The 20,690-nt window shown below is 34.8% G+C and overlaps 1 protein-coding gene across 2 annotated transcripts; it reads left to right on the forward strand.

Annotated features, from left to right (window-relative positions):
- Positions 1-4,854: 4,854 nt before the first annotated feature.
- Positions 4,855-20,563, forward strand: LOC131948392 (uncharacterized). 2 transcript variants are annotated; one of them, XM_059309996.1, is made up of 10 exons: positions 4,855-5,011; positions 6,621-6,687; positions 6,898-7,008; positions 9,093-9,160; positions 15,723-15,864; positions 16,450-16,511; positions 17,424-17,568; positions 18,748-18,801; positions 18,913-18,957; positions 20,048-20,563. In XM_059309996.1, the coding sequence occupies exons 3-9, from the start codon at positions 6,942-6,944 to the stop codon at positions 18,933-18,935; spliced, it is 561 nt and encodes a 186-aa protein (XP_059165979.1). In that variant the 5' UTR covers positions 4,855-5,011; positions 6,621-6,687; positions 6,898-6,941; the 3' UTR covers positions 18,936-18,957; positions 20,048-20,563. The 2 variants fall into 2 exon arrangements, with proteins under 2 accessions (XP_059165979.1, XP_059165978.1); XM_059309995.1 differs by having other exon boundaries at positions 6,918-7,008.
- The last annotated feature ends 127 nt before the right edge of the window (positions 20,564-20,690 follow it).

Here is a 20,690-nt window from a genome sequence, read left to right on the forward strand (position 1 = left end):
GCCCAATTAGTATATTTTGGTTACATAGGTTAAACAAACAAAAAATATTGAAAAAAGTTTTTTTTAAAAAGTTATTGAAAAAAACTGTTGCTAATTTATTTAAAATATTGAACAATGATAGACTACAGAATGCTGACTAGCTAAATGAAAAATAGAACCTAAGTTAAATTGTGATCTTACAATTATTATTTATTCGAGTCCCTAATTATTTATCATAAACGTAATTACAATATTAATATTTTATTATTAATTGCCTAGACCTTCTGGAACTTAAATTTGATTTATTCCTTATTTTCATTTTTATAATTGTTGCATCTGTATGTAATCTTGGTGTTTCAAAATGTTGAAGCAAGACATAGAAACAAATAACCGCCATGTTTGTTTTTGTGTTCAATGGAAAATATGTTCACAAAGATTAGTAGCAACTAGGATGGCAGTTATGCTAAGCAAGGTTCCCATTTTGAACTTGGCGAACTATGAGCAATTAAAGTAAAGTTTACCAGTTTCTTTGACCTCTGTAATAGACAGAATAATAAGGAAAGCAGTTGCCCAGCTTTTACTTTCCATAATGTAAGTTAGGCAGCCATCAGAGCTGGGTGGACTCAGTGATATTATACTGACTTTGACCCCGAATTCGAACTCGAGACTTTCCAGTTAGCAGTCTAGCGCTCTACCGCTAGGGCACGATGTCCCATGGCAGTCGTTACGATTTGGTTTTATTCAATTCAAAACACGATCCGAGGCATTGTTCGGTACTTTACTTGTTCTTGTATTTACACAATACACCACTTTAAGCAAAGCAACATGACAGCATCAAGCAGCAACATGATAGCATTAGACAACAGCCACATTACAGCATTAGATAACAGCCACATTACAGCATCAGACAACAGCCACAGGACAGCATCAAGCAGCCACATTACAGCATCAGACAACAGCCACATTACAGCATCAGACAACAGCCAAATTACAGCATTAGACAACAGCCACATGACAGCATCAAGCAGCCACATTACAGCATCAGACAACAGCCACATTACAGCATCAGACAACAGCCAAATTACAGCATTAGACAACAGCCACAGGACAGCATCAAGCAGCCACATTACAGCATCAGGTAACAGCCACATTACCGCTTCAGGCAACAACCACATTACAGCATCAGACAACAGCCACAGGACAGAAGAAGGCAAACTTCAGTAAAGCATGAGGAAAAGACATGAAAAACTGCGCTAAGTACATACCAGTTTATTTTTGGACGTGCCCCCAGATGGGTTACCTAAGGGTGGATCAAACAGGGGTTGGGTTACCTTAAGGTGGTACAGCCAGGGGTTGGGTTACCTTAGTGTGGGTCAGGCAGCGGTTTGGTTACCTTAAAGTAAAGCTGAGGCCGAGAGAAGGAATTAAATTTAGTTGAATGTTTGACTTGTAATCGCGTTAAAGTGTGTTACTTGTTTTCCGAGGCGTAGCTATTATTTTTCTATATTAAAATCTTGATATTGAACGTGCGCTAATATTATTTGATCAAATCGTTAAAGAGGTTTTAACCTGTTTTTCTAAATCATCACCAACTACTTCACCTCACTGTAGTCATCAACACCACCACCTTATGTCTCTATAACAGGCTGGTACGATGGATGTTGGCTGGTCCGAAAGTTTCACTCCGTATCCATAAAGTAAAGGCGACTGGGTATAGATCTTACGTTGACCATACTATCTCTTCATTTGCCGTGTTCCCAGAAACAGGTGAACTCATAGTCACCTGCCCTATGGCAAGTTCGACGGGATAATTTTACACTTGTGAAAAAAAAAGATGTTAAGGAAATATGGCGATGAATTTTCATCAGTGTTGTGCTGTTGAACTCTTAAATTGCTCATACACACGTGAAAAACATCAAACCAGTTGATCCATTGGTTTAGAATACATTGTAATCGTCTTTAGGTTATAACATTGCGTTTTGGTGTATAGATTTTGATGTGCTTACATTTTATGGACGTGTATTCTCAAAACTCCATATAGCCCAGCTTGCTGTGTTATTAGATTTCACAATATCGATACAACTAGCAACAAACAGTTTGTGTCGTTACAGTTAATCCTGAGCTTGTGTAACTTCGACATCAAGCCTTGTAACATAAGTTTATACCTAAACTTTCCAACAAATTAAAATAATACAAAGAAGCAAAATGGAAGCTATTATTCACATAAATCCAAAGAAGAAACGTTTGTATTGAATCATTATTACATGTTCAGAGGTAATGTTATCTGATCAAATTTAATATTACCTGATCAAAGGTAACGGTTGACCAGGGATTTCGCAACTCCACACTTTATTGATATATCTTTAAACACACGAGCAGAAATCTAAACAGTATTGTCTTTGTACGTATACATTTGGCAGGTTCCCGTCTCGGACCGACGGTGAGAATAATCGTCCTTGATGAGCTACTGATACTGCTGATAGTGTGTTAAAACAAAATATTTCCAGTCGCAGCATTGGTAGTGTTGAATTTACAAATTATAAATTACTGAAAAATAGAGAATAAGTAAACAAAATAGAGATGTATGATACGCCGCTGGTCGGCTCGTATAGTTAAAAAGTAATTATTCTTCGTTAGACCTAGCAATCCATTGGGTTGACGAAGTAGAGTTCATATATTACACTGTATTTACACTGGTGTGTGTGTGTATAGCTACTCAGATTTGTGTGTGCGTGTTTGTATGGCAGTTCAGATGTGTGTGTGTGTATAGTAGCTTTGATGTGTGTTTTCTTGAGTTTGTAATATTGTGGGTCTCTCCGTAAAGTTATGTAATACATCAAAGTGAAAATCTTAATCTTCATCAAAAGCTGAGATATTAAATGTATAGTTATAAACACAAAATCCTTGAAATAATTCGTAAAAATCGGTAGCAAGCTGTCCTCCAACCTATAGCCTCCACATGTCCTCCAACTTACAGCTCCACCAGTCCTCCAACCTACAGCTCCACCAGTCCTCCAACGTACAGCTCCACCTGTCCTTACATGTCCTCCAACCTATAGTCTCCACCTGTCCTACAACCTATAGCCTCCACCTGTCCTACAACCTATAGTCTCCACCTGTCCTACAACCTATAGCCTCCACCTGTCCTCCAACCTATAGTCTCCACCTGTCCTACAACCTATAGCCTCCACATGTCCTACAACCTATAGTCTCCACATGTCCTACAACCTATAGTCTCCACCTGTCCTCAAACCTATAGTCTCCACATGTCCTCCAACCTATAACCTCCACCTGTCCTCCAACCTATAGCCTCCACCTGTCCTACAACCTATAGTCTCCACCTGTCCTCCAACCTATAACCTCCACCTGTCCTCCAACCTATAGCCTCCACCTGTCCTACAACCTATAGTCTCCACCTGTCCTACAACCTATAGTCTCCACATGTCCTACAACCTATAGTCTCCACCTGTCCTCCAACCTATAGTCTCCACCTGTCCCCCAACCTATAACCTCCACCTGTCCTCCAACCTATAGCCTCCACCTGTCCTACAACCTATAGTCTCCACCTGTCCTACAACCTATAGTCTCCACCTGTCCTCCAACCTATAGCCTCCACCAGTCCTCCAACCTACACCTCCACCTGTCCTCCAACCCACAGCCTACACATATTTTCCAACCTAGAGCATCCACCTAACCTTATCTGTCCTACAACCTATAGCTTACATCTGTCCTCTTGTTTTGTCCGTAATCTACTACAACACGCCATACTAGGCATGTTGCTAGTTCAAGGTTTCTTCCGTATGAAAACATCGATCTCATATGAAAACATCTTCAAAGTAAAACTTAAGACAACAGCTTGCCTTAAAATATTTTCAACGACACAGATCATATGTTCTGTTTAGACATGATGCAATCAATATTTGCACACTTAATCACTACTTCCTGTTTGTATCCAACAGACAAATCAAAATGTGTTCACTATAGGGCTGGTAAGTAGGTCACCAACCAGTTCTACGGCTCAAAAAAACCAACATGAGCCAAAGAACTGGTTGGTGACCTACTTACCAGCCCTATACCGGGCCGATTCAGTTTCCCTAGAGTGAATCCTGTCACCATTGACTCGAGCAAGGGTTCATACGTGCACACTTGGTAGTGGCTACATGTTTAGGCATATTGACTCACGTTTTGATGATAAATATGTGTAAATGTAACTGGTTGGGGAGTTATTTAGTTTCTTTATTTTGGTTTGATAAAAAGCGAATTTACACGTTTTGTTTCATGATGAAGCTAGTTGTTGTCATTTAACAAAGTTGACGTTTTGTCAACATATTTGTATTATAATCGGTAATGGTACTGGAGACTTCTCATGAACATAAGTTCAAATATATATATATATATATATATATATATATATATATATATATATATATATATATATATATATATATATATATATATATATTCATTTTTCTAGTTTAAGTTTGAAGATAAAATAATTTTTTCCTTCCTGGTTGAGAAATAATAAATTTAACTACATGATTTATCAGAAAAGGCTTGACAAAAATGTTATAAATTTGATTGATCTAAGAAGATCACTGTAGTTGTGTAGGGTACTGTAAACATCAAAATGAGAGTGAGAGGCAATCCATAGTCGATCATCTGCGTCATAAGGCAGTATGCCATTGGCGTGTTTTTAAGTTGTTGAATAGGGTGGACGTCATTGCATAGTATGTCACAAACCAAAGTATTGTTTTCATTCTTTTTTCTTTGGCGATCGCAATAACATTTTTTTTTTAAATTATAGATCAATGTTTTGTCTACTTTATTTAAAAAAAAATTTTTCTTTACTTTTAAAAAGTGTTTTCAAGAAGTTAAATCATTTGGCGCCGCTTCTGTTTTTAATGCCATACCACGTGGGTATGTCCAAGTGTTTTGATTGGCTAATTGGAGAACACAGACCTTTTATAATACAGCGCACAAATTGCTCGGGGATATATTTTCCCTTCAGAGACATCGCCGAAGTTTTACTCTGGTGAGTTCTTTCTTACATTACATTTACAGTTTTTGTCCTGCATATTTACATAACTTTTAGAAGCATATTACTATATTATTATGTTTTTGTCTTACTTTATGTCATATTTTATGTTTTCATTTAATTGTGTGTGTGTATGTTCTGCTCTATTGTTTACGTTTGTGTTTATCTTTGTGTTTGCGTTTGTGTTCGCGAACTCGTTTGTGTTTGCGTTTGTGTTGGCGCTTGTGTTGGCGCTTGTATTTGAGTAGAGTTTTTGTTTATGTATATGTTTGTGTTTGTGTTGGCGTTTGTATTTATGTTTATGTTTATGCTTGCGTTGCGTTTTTTATGTTTAAGTTTGTATTGTTTGCGTTGCGTTGCGTTAATATTTGCGTTTGCTTTTGTAGTTACTTTTGTGTTAACCTCGCGTTTGTGTTTGTGTTTCCGTTTTTTTTTCGTTTGTGTTTTGTTTTGCTTTTATGTTATGTTTGCGTTTGTTCTTTAGTTTATGTTTTTATTTTGGCTGGTTAAGGTTAGGGTTTATGCTGCATAATAAATAGAAGTCATGGTTCTTTATTTAAAGGTTTTTCTTATAGGCCAGTTCTTTATAAAGGAATTCAGAGGAATCGAGTTTATATTCGTATCGGTTTTTTTTCGGTTTTTTTAAAAGTAAAATAGGGTAAAGTACTATTTTCAGTCATCAGAAATTACTCAAAATTTGTCAGGAAACAGAAAAATAAATCTTCTACATATATGTGAAAACCCTTCCATCTAACTGAAAAAGTACTTAAGTTATATATTTTTGAAAGACTAAAAGTGGAATAAGTTTCAAGTTCGGCTATCGAAAATTGCTGAAATATTGATACAGAACAACACATTTGATATAATAATTATATATGAAATTTCGTCAACCTAGCTGTACTCAAGTTATCGTGTTCACAGACAAATACACTTACACACAGAAACAGAAACAGACACACACATTTATACACACACGAACATACAGACACATTTACAAAATCCTGTTTTCCTTTCTTGTTGACGCGTAAAATGTCCACGTTTTGATAAATGTGGTTTTAGATTTTTAGCCCGATGAAAATAAATCCCTATACTCCGTATACGATGAAGTACTGAGGTTTAAAAGCAGAAAACTCAAATTGTATGTAATTTGTGTACACGATAACAGTACTTCCTCAATACTCTGTATACGAGTAAGTGAAAATCTATACTGTATTTTCGGAGGGTAATTATGTTTTAAATGTTCAACTGATCTAGGAAAGAGTACATTTATTATAAATAGTGCTTGAGTCATTGCGTTTCTTACAATGCCAGAAAGTCTAAAATATTTTCAAATCAGTCAGCTCTTCAATTCGATTCTTAGGTATGACACTTTGAGCTACATTTATTGCACACGGTATGGTTTACATCCAGTTTGTTTACTTACAAAAAACGTACAAAATCTTTATATTCAAGGTCTTTATATGCATTATAGTTTTCTATATTTGACTACAGTGTTCATGGTGTTGTGTTATTTTGTAATGTGTTGAATCGATAAGACTAAACCTTTGTTTTAATGAAGCAGCTGTTGCTAAATCCATGTTCAAGTTTAATCTTTCGCCTGCTTCAGACAACATCAATTGGAGATTTAAAAAAATAAGTAAGGCCACACTTTTGTAACAAGTTATTTCAGTCAGGTAATTTTTTTTTTTTTTTGCAATTTTGTTTACGATGCTTAAAATTATGTTGACGACATTTCATATTGTTAAAACGAATTTAATCAGAATGTGTAAAGATTATGTCTAGCGTAACCAACTCTTTTATTCTTAACTAGTAAAACTAAAGAAATGTATTTATAATTTATATCAATAGCGTGTCGTTAATTAAGTTGTATGCTTGTTTTAAAGGTAGAATTCAATTTCTACAGAACAGTAATCTAACGTCAAAGAAGATGTCACTTGGAAAATTTAATCTGATAGTAGCAGCATGCCTTCTGTACAGTATGTGTTATGCTACAAGTGAGTGGGGTACAACCAAAAACAAGGGTAATAGCAACGGACTAGACAAATAAATATTTTAGTAGGATCTTGAATATGTATCTCCTTGCTGGGGATCACTAGACCATCGAAAATATTTCCATGAGTTATAGCGCAGGCATTGTTTACATATTAAACAATCAGCGTTAGAAATCAATGTCACAAGTCTTAGAATATAGGATTGGTAACTCAATGATGAAACCCTCTTAAAATATTGCGTCACACTTTCTTCTGAGACGGCGGCAATGTGCGAGGATGGGCACTCTTGTTCTAAATAGATTCTTCGTGTTTATCGACAAGACTAAAAATAGATTCAAGTCTAGATTATCGGTAGCACAAGATAAATTAATTAGTATTCTCGAATTAGAATATTTTTAAACGCATCCAATAACACATTGATAATAGTATTAAAACCTAATAAAATAATAAAGCGGGAGTGATCTCCCCTAAATTTTCTCGAAAGTACGTACATAAAACTACGGAGGATCGCAAAGTGGCATATAAACATAATTTTAAATCAATTTTTAGTTACTTTGACAGTGTAAAGTAGAATAGAATCTCGTAGAAAAAAATTAATTGCAACAAGTGAACAGCAAACAATGTGTGTAAAATAATGCAGTTTTGAAAATCGTAAATATCGTAAAGTACTACTTCTGGTCACCGGGAAATACCTTTTGAAAAACCAAAAGTAGAATAAGTTTTACTTCTGGTTAACGGAAATCGCTGAACTTCAAATTTGATATAATACTTATATATAAAATTTCATCAACTTAGCTGTAACGGTACGCTAGTTATCGTGTTTCCAGACATACATACACACAAATCATACACACACACACGGACTAAATTGCAAAACTGTGTTTTTCCGACTAAGGAAGATGTAGAACGTCGATTTGTGAAATTCAAGATTGATTTTTTTAGCAGGATCAAAATACTTCCTCTATACTTTATATACTAGAAAGTGAAAACATACATATTGTTAAAATTAGCTTTAGTGGAAGCTATGTTTGATTTGACAAAAAGGTATATCAGGAAAGTAATTGTTATCAATTGATACAATTAATGGAGTGTTTCTACTTATAACTGAAAAAAGAAATTAAGAATCGACTAAAGAACATTTTGGTAAAATAAAACCGAGAGTGATCTCCCCTAAACTTTCTCGAATATTCTAACATAACACTACGTAGGATGGCAAATCGGAATAAAGACATGATTTTTGTTTACTTAAACTTTTAAAAATAGAATAAAATCTAGTAGAAAAAAGAAATGCGCGCCAAGCGAACGCCAAAACAAAATGTGCATAATAGTGCGCAATATTATTGGAACTTAATAAGTTTACATGCGTTTTTTGAGAAATCGAAAATAGCGTAAATTAGTACTTCCGGTCAACGGAAATTACTCATAAATTGATAGAATGTACAGAATTAGTTTTTTTAATTACATGTGAAATGTCATTTATCTATCTGAAATAGTCATCAAGTTATAGGCTTTTTAAAAATTCAAAGTAGAAAAAGCACCACTTCCGGTTATGGGAAATCGCTCAAAAGTTGATACGGATCTACGATTTTGATAAAATACTTATATATGAAATTTCATCAACCTAGCTGTAACGGTAGGCCTACTCAAGTTATCGTGTTTAAACACACACACACACAGACACACAGACAGACACACAGACATACGGACAAGATTGCAAAATTATGTTTTTCCGTATCAGTGAGATGTAAAACGTCGAGATTTGTAAAAATCTCGATTTTGTTTTGCACGATTACAAGACTTTCTCTATACTTCGTATATACCAGAAAGTAAAAAGAACATCGTTTTCTGCATATATACGAATTTTACAGTAATACACATAGATTAGATGCTCTGACCAAGCCATATATATATATATATATATATATATATATATATATATATATATATATATATATATATATATATATATATATATATATATATATATATAAGAATTTTATATACATAGAGAGAGAGAGATAGACATGTATAAATAGAAATATAATTATATAAAAATATAAAAGCAATTTATTCAAATGTTATTAAAGATGATTGCATTCCCTACGTTGATGGCGATCTATCCACCGAGCAAGTTGCAGCTATTAACTCAGAGCATGTAAGTATCTAATATCAACTTAACAATTTCGATATTCATTCTTTTCCTCTACCTGTCTATCTTTATGTCACTCTGCCCTGAACGCTCTTTAGAAAACACAAGGAGGATAAAAAGTAGTCCAGGCAAATTTAATGACGTCACATAAAATCTCAGAAAGGTTTATCTAATCAAGCCAAACGAAACGAAACTTATGAAGTTTAAACCTCCCAAAACTACACAAAAAAGAGCGACTTCATTAACTGTCGAATAAAATAACAAAATTAAAAAACGAACGCCGAAAAGTATACACTATAAAATGAAGTCATTGCTAGAGAAAATAAATGTAATGCCGAAAACAATAATTAATAAAAAATGGCGTCATGGTTTTCCAAATTAATTTTTAAAATGCCGCGAATAAAGTTCCGTTTTTTTTACCGATTAAGGATCTAAATTACAATATCCGGTTAAATTTACAGATCGGTAAAAATATCGATTCTAGATAAATATCTATTAAATCAAATTCAGTATCCTGGTAAATTTCCGTTTCTTCCTAAATTTACTTAGCCATTCGGTACAATTTCTGGATCCGGTTAAAATACACATTCTTGATAAAAAAACTCTTTTCAATGAAATTTAGTTTCCGGATAAATTTGAGGTTGAAATTTGAAGTTTGGCTTTGGTTTCGGTTTAGAGATAAAAAGTCAACACTATCCACTTAGCACCCTTTGTGTTTCTTCCTCAATCGGTAATGTATCTAGTTTGCTAAAAATTCTACGTTTTCTCTCATAAAAAATGAGTTAATATTATCGTCTACCACGGAAGTCTAGAGTTTGCGTCATGCAATTGAAACAAGAGCTAGATCTAGGAAAAAAAAGTGCCGTTCTCTAGGTCGTCGTTTTGTGAGTTATTCAACATACGTTACGCATTGTTGGGCATAGTGAAGACCACACTACTTAACATATACCGACGCAACTAAACAGGTGAACTTAACTTTGACTGTCAGACTCGAAAGTGTAATTTACTTTTTAACAGACTTTGTACACCACATTATTATATTAATTATAATATATTCTCAACATACGAGCAGACCCGTCCGCGCCGCTATTTAGTTGTTTTATTTTCTACTTTTCAGTAATTCATAATTTGTGAATTCGACAGTACCAATGCTGCCACTGAAAATATTTGCTTTAAAACACTATCAGTAGATCGTTAAGGGCGATAACCCCCCCCCCCCCTCCCTCCTTTCCCCAACCCCTACCCCTCCCCCACTCCGTGAAAGTAAACTCCTCTTAGTTACCTCCCATAAGTTTAAAATCGTTTCAAACTAAATTATCTGCCCCTAATAGTCGTCACTAAACCCGGCTCTACGAATATAATTTGTAAACATTAAGCGTGAACCACAGCTCACCAGACCATGTAGGGGTGGGAGTGGTAGAGAGCGAGCTTACAGCTTGTTTTCTAGCGTCTCCAAGAAGAGAATTATATATATAGATAGATATTGTCTGCAAAAATGAATCGTTATATTTGCAATGACTATCTATAACATCTTAAAATAAGAATAATGTAATCTAATATATAAAGCTCAATTCTGTAACGCATATGTTTGTCGTTGGCATTTCTACGGATTTAAGTGTTAGATCAATTATCGTGCGCGTTTGTCTAAATTTATGAGTTAAAAAATTACTATTAAAAGTGTTGGGAAATCATTTTCATTTTTCAAATTATAGTAATAATTGTCGGCATGTTCATTAAACACAAGTTTTAAAAAAATATCATCTTTTACAAAAATTCTAATTATGTCTTTTTTTAGTCCTATAGCGCTTACTTCCCTTTGATAAATTAGGAAAAACACAATTACTTCCCTTTATGAAATCATTGCATTAGTTGAAAAGCATTTACTTTTTAATTACTTTGTTTTGGTGTTGGGAAAAAAATAATTACATAATTAGCGGGGATTGATCAAGTGCAAATGTTTTAGGTATTTTACGGATAAGCTTGGAGTATTATAATTGTTCATTAAATTGAAACAGGCGCGTTCGTTTAAGTGAGTGCAAAAACTATGAATAAGTTGGGGTACTATAGTCGTTTATTAAGCTAAAACAGGCGATTCTGCCGCGGGCGTTTATGTTCGCGTTAGTGTTTTCTTTGTGTTTAGGTGGGTTTGCGTTAGTGGTTGCGTTTTGATTTGGTTCGTTTTTGTTCTTTCTTTTTTCGTTTTTGTTTGTGTTTTTTTTTGTTTGGGTTTGTATTTGTGTTTTTGGTTGGTTTTGCGTTTGGATTTGGTTTGTTTTCGTTTGCTTTTTCGTTGTTTTTTTTTTGGTATTGGTGTTTGTGGTTGGGTTTGTTGTTAGGTTTTTGTTTTCGTTTGTTTTTTCTTTGTGTTTGTATTGGTGTTTGTGGTTGTGGTTGGGTTTGTTGTTAGGTTTTTGTTTTCGTTTGTATTTCTAATTGGGTTAGCGTTATGTTTGCGTTTTGTTGTTTTGGTTGGTTGTGGTTTGGGTGGGCAATGCCGGGTTTATGATGATTACTAAACACACAGGTAATGGTCTTTAACGGAAAGGTTTTTCACAGAAGCCAGAGCAGGGCCTGGCCGGGACGGCTAGTATAATATAATGTAAGAATGGCAGCTTTGCAGAATCTATACACAACGTTACAATTACTAAATCGATGTGTATTTTCCGATATTTTTGAACTTCACAAATGACCAACTAAAGCCAAAACTTACTTACAGTTTACGACGTATGCATTTAATTTTGTTTATTTTTTAAAATGAGTAGTTTTTAGCGCAATTTCCATTCTGGAGAATTGCGTTTATTAACCCGTCATTTCTGGATGTATGAATGTATGAATGGATGGTGCCCTGTCAAAAAGACCCGGGACAGATCGGCCCCGTCAAAACGGCCCCGTTAATATGACCCCGTCAAATCGACTCCCGACAAACCGACCCCGTCAAAATAGCCCCGTCAAAAGGGCCCCGACTTATTGGCTCCCGTCAAATGGGCCCCCGTCATATTGACTTGCGACATATAGGCTCCCGACAAATGGGCTCCCGATATTTAGGCCCCCGACAAATGGACTCCCGACATATTAACCCCTGACAAATAGGCTCAGGACATATTGGCTCCCGACAAAGCGGCTTCCGACATATTGGCTCCCGGCAATTGGGCTCCCGACATATTGGCTTTTGACAAAATGACTCCCGACATATTGGCTCCAGAAAAATGAATGATATGACCACTATTGGCATAAAAGTAACCATTGGGTCCTACCTCCAATACCACCATAACCTATTTTTAATGCCCGAATGAAATTATTTTTTCATGAACCAACATTAATTCACAAACAAATCGAGCCCTTAACAGCTAAATTCCACCAATTCTAAAGTTTTGAAAATGTTTAATTTACAACAGAAAAGATCTGTTGCTTAAAAGCGAGCACAGAAGTGTAAATGTATGATATACATGTTGTTAACATGATAACAGCATTTTGTTTTGATAACCTACAAGCACGGTGGCGTAGCGAGATCGGGTGTCACCCGGTGCGGCACTTAATGGTGTCACCCCCCCCCCAGAGGCGTTGCGACCCTTCCCGGGGACAAACTTTCAAGTTTTTGATTTGCACCCCCCACCCCCAAACTTTCGATTTGCACCCCCACCCCCTCAACTTTTTCTCTATATATTTTGCTATTTTTTGCCTTGGTGTCACCCCCCTAAATGGTGTCACCCAGTGCGGTCCGCACCCCCGCCCCCCCCCCCCCTCGCTACGCCCCTGTACAAGCATATTGCAGTTAGGAAGGTACAGCGTGGACCCTTCTCCCCACACAATGAGTTGGAACAGCCTATAACCGACTCAATTATGGATGTCATAGATAGATGACCCTTAAATTAAAACATACTATATTTATAATAGATAAACTAGTATAAAAATAAGGCCTGCCGAACAAGAGATGCATACGTTGTATAACATAAGAGTGTTGGATAAGCTAACTAAAGAATATTGATGAAGGGGTCACACTGGCAGATGTCATATTCAATGAGACCGCTTTGCCGGGAGACTTAGTCTCTACAGAAACGGTATTGTCAGTGCAGTGGCGTAGCTAGGATTTTTGGGCCCTTATGCAAAAATTATCAGTGGGCCACTTCGTCAGCCGTTAGGCCATTGGCGTCGCTAGGTCGGGTCTCACCCGGTGCGGCACTTCGTATTGTCACCCCCTCCCAGGAAACAAAGCATATATATATATATATATATATATATATATATATATATATATATATATATATATATATATATATATATATATATATATATATATATATATATATATGTGTGTGTGTGTGTGTGTGTGTCGGCCTATAGGCCTAAAATTTATATATATGCCACATACTGGTACACGTACGTGTTTAAGCTTTAATCACTGCTGACTTAATAGTAACGATGTTTATCTACAGTCTGTTTATAATACAGTTGGATGTAGCATTGTTTTCTTTATAGTTTACGTTTACGTCGTGGTGTCACACCCCCCCCCCCCCCCTCTTGATATAATTTTCGATTTGTACTTAGAAGACTATTTAACTTTAACTAATGGATCTGGAAAATGGCATTTCATTCTATAAATTTTACAATTTTTTGCCTTTGGTGTCACCCCCCCCCCTAAATGGTGTCAGCCGTAGCGGTCCGCACCCCCCCCCCCCACCTCGCCTTCGCTACGCCTCTGCGTTAGGCTACAGAGGAGTTAAACGAAGAGATCAACTTCTACTTACGATGGATATTTTTTAATATATAAATATTCTGAAGGCAACATTTTGTATTTTATATGTCCTGATTTTGTATTTATACTATATTATTATGCTTGCCTACTACTCAGTAGCGTAGCGAGGGGGAGGGGGTGCGGGGGGGGGGGACATATGTCCCCGGGCGCCGAGCTTAGGGGGCGCCAAAATGGGTTGGAAAACTAAATTGAAAGGTTGAGGGGGGTGCAAATTGAAAGTTTGAGGGGGGAGGGGGGTGCAAATAAAAATCTCGATGGGGGGGGGGTGCAAAGCGAAAAGTTTGTCCCCGGGCGCCGGGTGGGGTCGCTACGCCTCTGCTACTACTGCTAAAAAGTTTATTTATAGGCTGATTCTCTCAGTGTCTTGCACGACAAAGTGATATAGCCTGTAGTGTTATTATAACGATTGGGCTCTGTTTGACCCACAAACACTGAATCCCACTGCCGAAACGGTGGGGGGGGGGGGGCTTTTTGGAACTTTTAACCTTTTTCTTTTTTAAAATTATTTATATGTAACAAATATTAAAATTCCATTGTAAAAGTTTTAATTTTTTATGAGGGAAAATGGCACCTATGTGCCTTGGGCCCCCATGCCTTGCTTACTCTAGCTTTACGGTAGCTACGCCACTGTGTCAGTGGTCCTATTGTCTGGAGCCAAATTGACAGGAGCCTTTTTGTCGGGAGCCAAAATGACGCTAGCCTATTTGTCGGGAGTCGTAATGACGGGGGCCGTTTTGTGGAAAAAACTAAATGACGGGAGACTATATGTCGGGAGCCAAAATGACGGGAGCCTATTTGTCAGGAGCCTTATTGACTGGAGCCCTTTTGTCGGGAGCCTATATAACGGGAGCCTATTTGTCGGGAGCCTATATGACGGGGTCCATATGTCGCTGGCCCTTTTGACGGGGCCGATTTGACGGGGTCGTTTTGACGGGGTCGTTTTGTCGGGGTCGTTTTGACGGGGCCGTTTCGTGATTGGCCGAATTGACGCCGCACGGAATGGATGGATGGATGGATGGATGAATGTGTGTCCGCAGCTTTAAGTCGTATCTCCTCCTCAACGAAGCAATATCGATGACTAGTTCTAAAGCAATTATGTTAAGCAAGTTACGAGGATGAACATAGGCCATAAAAATTCTGGGTTTCTTTCATGAATTTCCCAGAAAAGCCAAAAAACCTCGAAAAAAAGCAGTTTTTGGCCCATATCTCGGCAACCAGACCACTTAGCGACTTGAAACATGTACCAATCGATTCCTGTCATAATTAAGAACAATATTGCCGAAGAAAGTTTTCAAAAATATCCTTTCGTTCGGTCACAAAAAATTTTTTGAAGTAATTAAAATTTGGACCGAATTAGTAGGCATTTTTTCCAACCACACCACACGCGTCATCACGTTCAATAGCTGCGCCATCACGTTCAATGGCTGCGTCATCACGTTCAGTAGCTAGGCGCGCAATGGTTTTTAGTCATGTAACTCTATTGTAAATAAAACATGTAAAATACTGAAAAAAAATTAATAAAAAATGTTTTAATAACTAACCAATGGTTTTACTAACCCTGCTCTTGATTTACGCTACGACAGAGCTATTTTTAGATAACATAAGGAAATTGCGCTAAAATTGTCACTAGACTTTTTAATTAACTTGTTTTTATACAGCTAATGGTAAAATGAAAGAAAGAGATAACCGAATTCATAAGTCTGTGACGCGTGATGTTCGAGGAAAGGGAAGCCGACGAGGACATAAAAAGCCGTGTCCACGCCCGATATATACTTAAGTGTTAAGCTAAGCTTGAATTGCATACTTTTATTTTAGGATTGTTTTTTGGCATGTGCCGCCAATTCGAAATGCTTTAGTTTTGAGTACGATGGTGTATGCACAAATTATGTTTTGAAGACACCAGTAACGACATCCAGCGATTATATAAATGTCGCGATAAGATGCTTATACAGTTCATGTAAGTCTAAATGATTCATTACTGACTCAAAACCAATAATAGTATTTTATAATCTATTTCACTTTAAAATGTTCTTAAATTTTAAAAATGAAAATACTTAAGATTGAATTAAATACAGCTTGTTGGTTAACTGCATCCTTACTTTTTATTAGTACGATTTATCACATGTTTTAATTAACAGGCAATCTAAGTAAAACTGTTAAGTTAGGCATTGCATTTTGTAATTACTAGAATTCAAGTAGTGTATATTTAGTTAATACCTAAAAATGTTTAATAGTTGGCAACAAAGTTTTTACTTTTTCGCATACGTTACCAAACAAAATGAAGAACATAGAACATACATGTAAATTGCTAAAAAGATGTTAAATAATATTCTAGCCCAGATTTTTAGATAAAATTGAAACATTTTAGTAACGGTGGAGTGGATAGAAATAATTAATATAAAATTAAAAGATTATTCATTTATTCACGAACCCGTTTAATTATTCAGTCCTTTATTTGTAGATTAAAAAGTATATTTTTTCGTTATGTGTTTATCTATTTTAGATATTTACTAGTTTTTAAGTTTATCGATAATCTCCACAGCCCAGTGTTCAGCTTATCCTGCTGGATATAATTCTGAAGCTTCACAAACAGTCACATTTGATGTAGGTCTTTAACTTTAATTGTGCTGAAATAAACATATAATCTTCTTAATTTGTTGAGGGTCGGAGTGGTCGGGCGGGCAATCTCATGGCTGCTAACCCGTAAGTCCCGATCTCGAACCCTCTATAGCCAGCTGGGGACAGCAACCCATCTAGGAGTGAAAACTCTGAGCCTAGAAACTTAGGCAATAGGATTATCAACTCTAGCCTCCCTCCGGCAGCTACTTCGACACTGCTTACGCCAAGCTTTACTGGCAAGCTCTATCTATTGGGTCAATCAGCTGTGTGGAGTGAGGGGACATGATGCATGGGCAAATCTGGCTCTACTCAACCTAACGTCAGGCTTTGTGTTTGTATGAGCTATGATCCAAATGTCTAATTAGATTATGGAGCCTTATTCTTAATTTGCGAAAGTCCAGATGTAACTTCATAAAAAGTAAAGTAATTATATTTTTCAAATGGTTTTTCAGTAAGTGTCTGCTTTGTATACAAGAAAGAGAAATATTTTATTTTAAAATGTATGTCTCTGATGAACTAAAATTGAATACTTTAATGTGGCTATCAATGTTATTTACGATTATAACAATAACATTAAGCCAATGTTATATATATATATATATATATATATATATATATATATATATATATATATATATATATATATATGTATGTATATATATATATATATATATATATATATATATATATATATGTATTTATATATATATATATATATATATATATATATATATGTATGTATGTATATATATATATATATATATATATATATATATGTATATATATATATATATATATATATATATATATATATATATATATATATATATATACTGTATCGATTGCATGAGTTAAAATGAAACTATAAAAAACAGGCGTACATGCTTTCAATTTCAGGAATGTATACAACTCTCGATTGACAACCATAAATCGAATGGCTTCACGTATGTTTTTGGGAAATGCATTCTGAACGTGTTCATTAGGGATAAGCTAAACACCACAATAGAAACCGCAGGATTTGCGTATCTTCGCTGTGAAAGGGGTAGGCATTCGCTTTTAAATGATTATGTATTTGATTTTTAAACTCATTTTTATTTGTTAATTTAATTTTAAATACAAATCACGTGTATGATAAATCCTAACACTAGAAATTATATTTTACATTGAGCCAATTAGTGTGATTTTTAAAGTTTGGTAACCAATAACCATTCAACATTGATAATGCAAAATATTTTTATCCACACGACGAAGTCTCAAAAGGCGAACCTTACATTTATTTGTGACCAGGGGCCATTCTTTGAATACCTAACGTCATCCGAAACTAAGCCTTATACAGAGATGCCTGGAAGAAACTCTGTCGGTGTTAGTTTTGACAAACTAGCGCTCCAACAACTAATATCCAAGAAATAAAGTGCCGACATTGTTTACATTTAATAACCACTGTTCTAGACAAAAATTAAACGTCTCAAATAAATACACGAATGATAGTGTGTTATATATATATATATATATATATATATATATATATATATATATATATATATATATATATATATATATACATACATACATGGGGGGCCCAAAAAAAAATTTGCCGGGTGGCCCATTTTTTCTAGTTCCGCTACTGGCCTTATAGTTGAAATATATATTGCATTACCATCATTATTATGTTTAATGTAATAGACAGAAAGTAATGTGAATTAATCTTATTGTAAATACTATTAAAATTATGCTTGTACAACGTTATTATTAATAAGGCATATACATAATTTTTCGCAGTGTGATCTGTTGCCTTCATTTTTTTTTTAAATTTAGAGATTATTTTTAGATTATTTTTAGCAATCTAAAGTAATTTATGAATACTATGGTATATATTAGGCATGGCTTTGTCAAATAACAGAGCATACGACTGGTAATCCATAGGTCTCGAGTTATAAGTTATGTTTAAGTCTGTACAACATCCGTGAGTCATCTAGCTCTGATGGGTACGAGACACACATAAGCGAAATTAAAGGCAGGTGGACATATAGCTGACACACTATCTCTGGAAGGGTAACAGAAACATGTGAACTCTACTTCAACTTCACCATGGACGGTCAGGCTTGAAAGAGAACTTTACTCTGGTGGATATTGAAACAAGGACAATCGTAAAATGTGTTGTAAAAGTGTGTTTTGTGTGTCAAAGTTCTTTACAGTAATAAATAAAACTCATAACTTTCAGCCGAAGAAACGACAACCACATCAACAACTGCTGCAATGGCAACTTCTACTACAAGTATTTTTTCTTTTTCATTTAGTAATAAATAATTCTTATTCAGGATTTTACAGTTCAAAAGCACAGTATCACTTGAGTATTCAATTTAAACAAATTTGCTTGTGTTTTTAGGAAAAAATTGCAAGAAAGGTTAACAAGACGTTTAAAGTTTTTTAAGTAAGTTTACATTTTGGATCTTTACATCGGTAATTTTAAATAACAAAGCGCCCTAGGTTTTAGCTATTTTAAAGAATAAATAAGGGTAAAAATTTTGCATGGATAACCTATTGATAAAAATATAAATATAAGGCTTTATTAATTACACTTTTTAAGACTTTTGAATATTTCAAATACTGAAGGGTAACATTACCTTGATAATATCAATACAATTACGATAATTTTAAATCTTCTTTGTTCATTAAACACCGTGGTTATAGATGCACGATTGTTTACAAAAAATCCCTTATTTTAGAACATAGACTCCAGTAGGTAGGACGTTTCTGAGTCCACCCAGCTCCAATGGGTACCCAATACACTTTATTAGAAAGTAAAGATGACTGGGCGTAGTACTAATCACACTGTGTGTTTTATGTGCAAGAAATACCTCCCGGAACTAGGTGAAATCTATTATTGCCTGGTCCTTAAGGTTTTCTCAGTCTTAGATAGAACCTGTTTTTTGAAGTGTTTAATGTATTGCTGCGAATAGAATTTTATCCCACTGTTTGCAGGGAATGCCCATCTCAAACTTACACTGTTTTTGTTGGACTAAAAAAAAACTTTCTTATGTGCGTTGTTTAAAAGTGTTGTTTTCCCTGGTACATTACGTAATGCACAGATCGTTAAACAAATGGTGCATTCAAAGTATTAACCCAAAATGTCCGTTTTACAATAATTAAACATAAAATCTACTTAAATCTGATCGTAATTTTTTAAAATATTGTAATCTATTTGTCGCTAGAAAAAAAGCATGTCACACTAAAAAAGAAAAAACAACATTAAAATAATTATAATTGAAATATCACATTATTTGTCCTGTTCCTGTTAACTATTAGTTTTTTCGTTGTTCGATATTTTTATGGCTGCCCCATCTTAACTGACTAGCGTTAATAATTGAATAAACAAGTTATATATTCAATTTGATTTCTGAATAATACTTTGAAGAATTGTATTTAAGTGTGTCATATACAGATGGAGGCATGTTAGTTTTTAAATAAATAAAATAAATAAACCAGTTTACCTGTCATTTAACATAATTATTTTTCAACAGAAGTTCGAGGGAGAAGACTTCACAGATGAAAAGATTCTTTACGTTTCAATGTCTTTAAATTCCTAAAACTATTTTAAATTTGCAAAAGCTACTTTAAATTTTAATATTTTGAAATTCCTAAACACATTTAAATTTTCAAAGAGTCTATACATTTTCATCTCCTTAATTAGTTAAACTATTTACATTTTAATGTCTCAAAAAACCTTAAATTGTTTGAATTCGCACTGGCTGTTTTCAATTTAAAAAAAAAATTATTATCGTAAACGCATCAAAATTATTTGTCATCATTTTGTTAATCGCTTTGTTTTAATATCTTGTGTTATCATTTTGAAGTACCTAAATCTTGAAGTATTTTTTTTTAAATTTTTTTTTTTAATTTATAATTTTTTGTTGATTTTCTCCAAAATCTAAGTAATATTTTCTTTAAAAAAATATTTTCTTCACGCTTGATGTTTAACTCAAACAACATTGCACTGGGTTTGTCAAATACTGGTTCTTGTCAATAAAAGTTTCTATAACGTTTTGTTGACTACCTTTTGTTTTAGTCTTTATCAATATTAGCAAAAATCGGGTTGTTTTTTTGTTATTCACACTTATTAGATCTGGAACTCAAAATAGTTTCTTATGAGGTCCACTCACTAAT

The sequence above is a fragment of the Physella acuta genome, unplaced genomic scaffold, assembly GCF_028476545.2.
Source record: "Physella acuta isolate Inbredline_101_S28 unplaced genomic scaffold, ASM2847654v3 ptg000642l, whole genome shotgun sequence".
Lineage (NCBI taxonomy): Eukaryota > Metazoa > Mollusca > Gastropoda > Physidae > Physella > Physella acuta.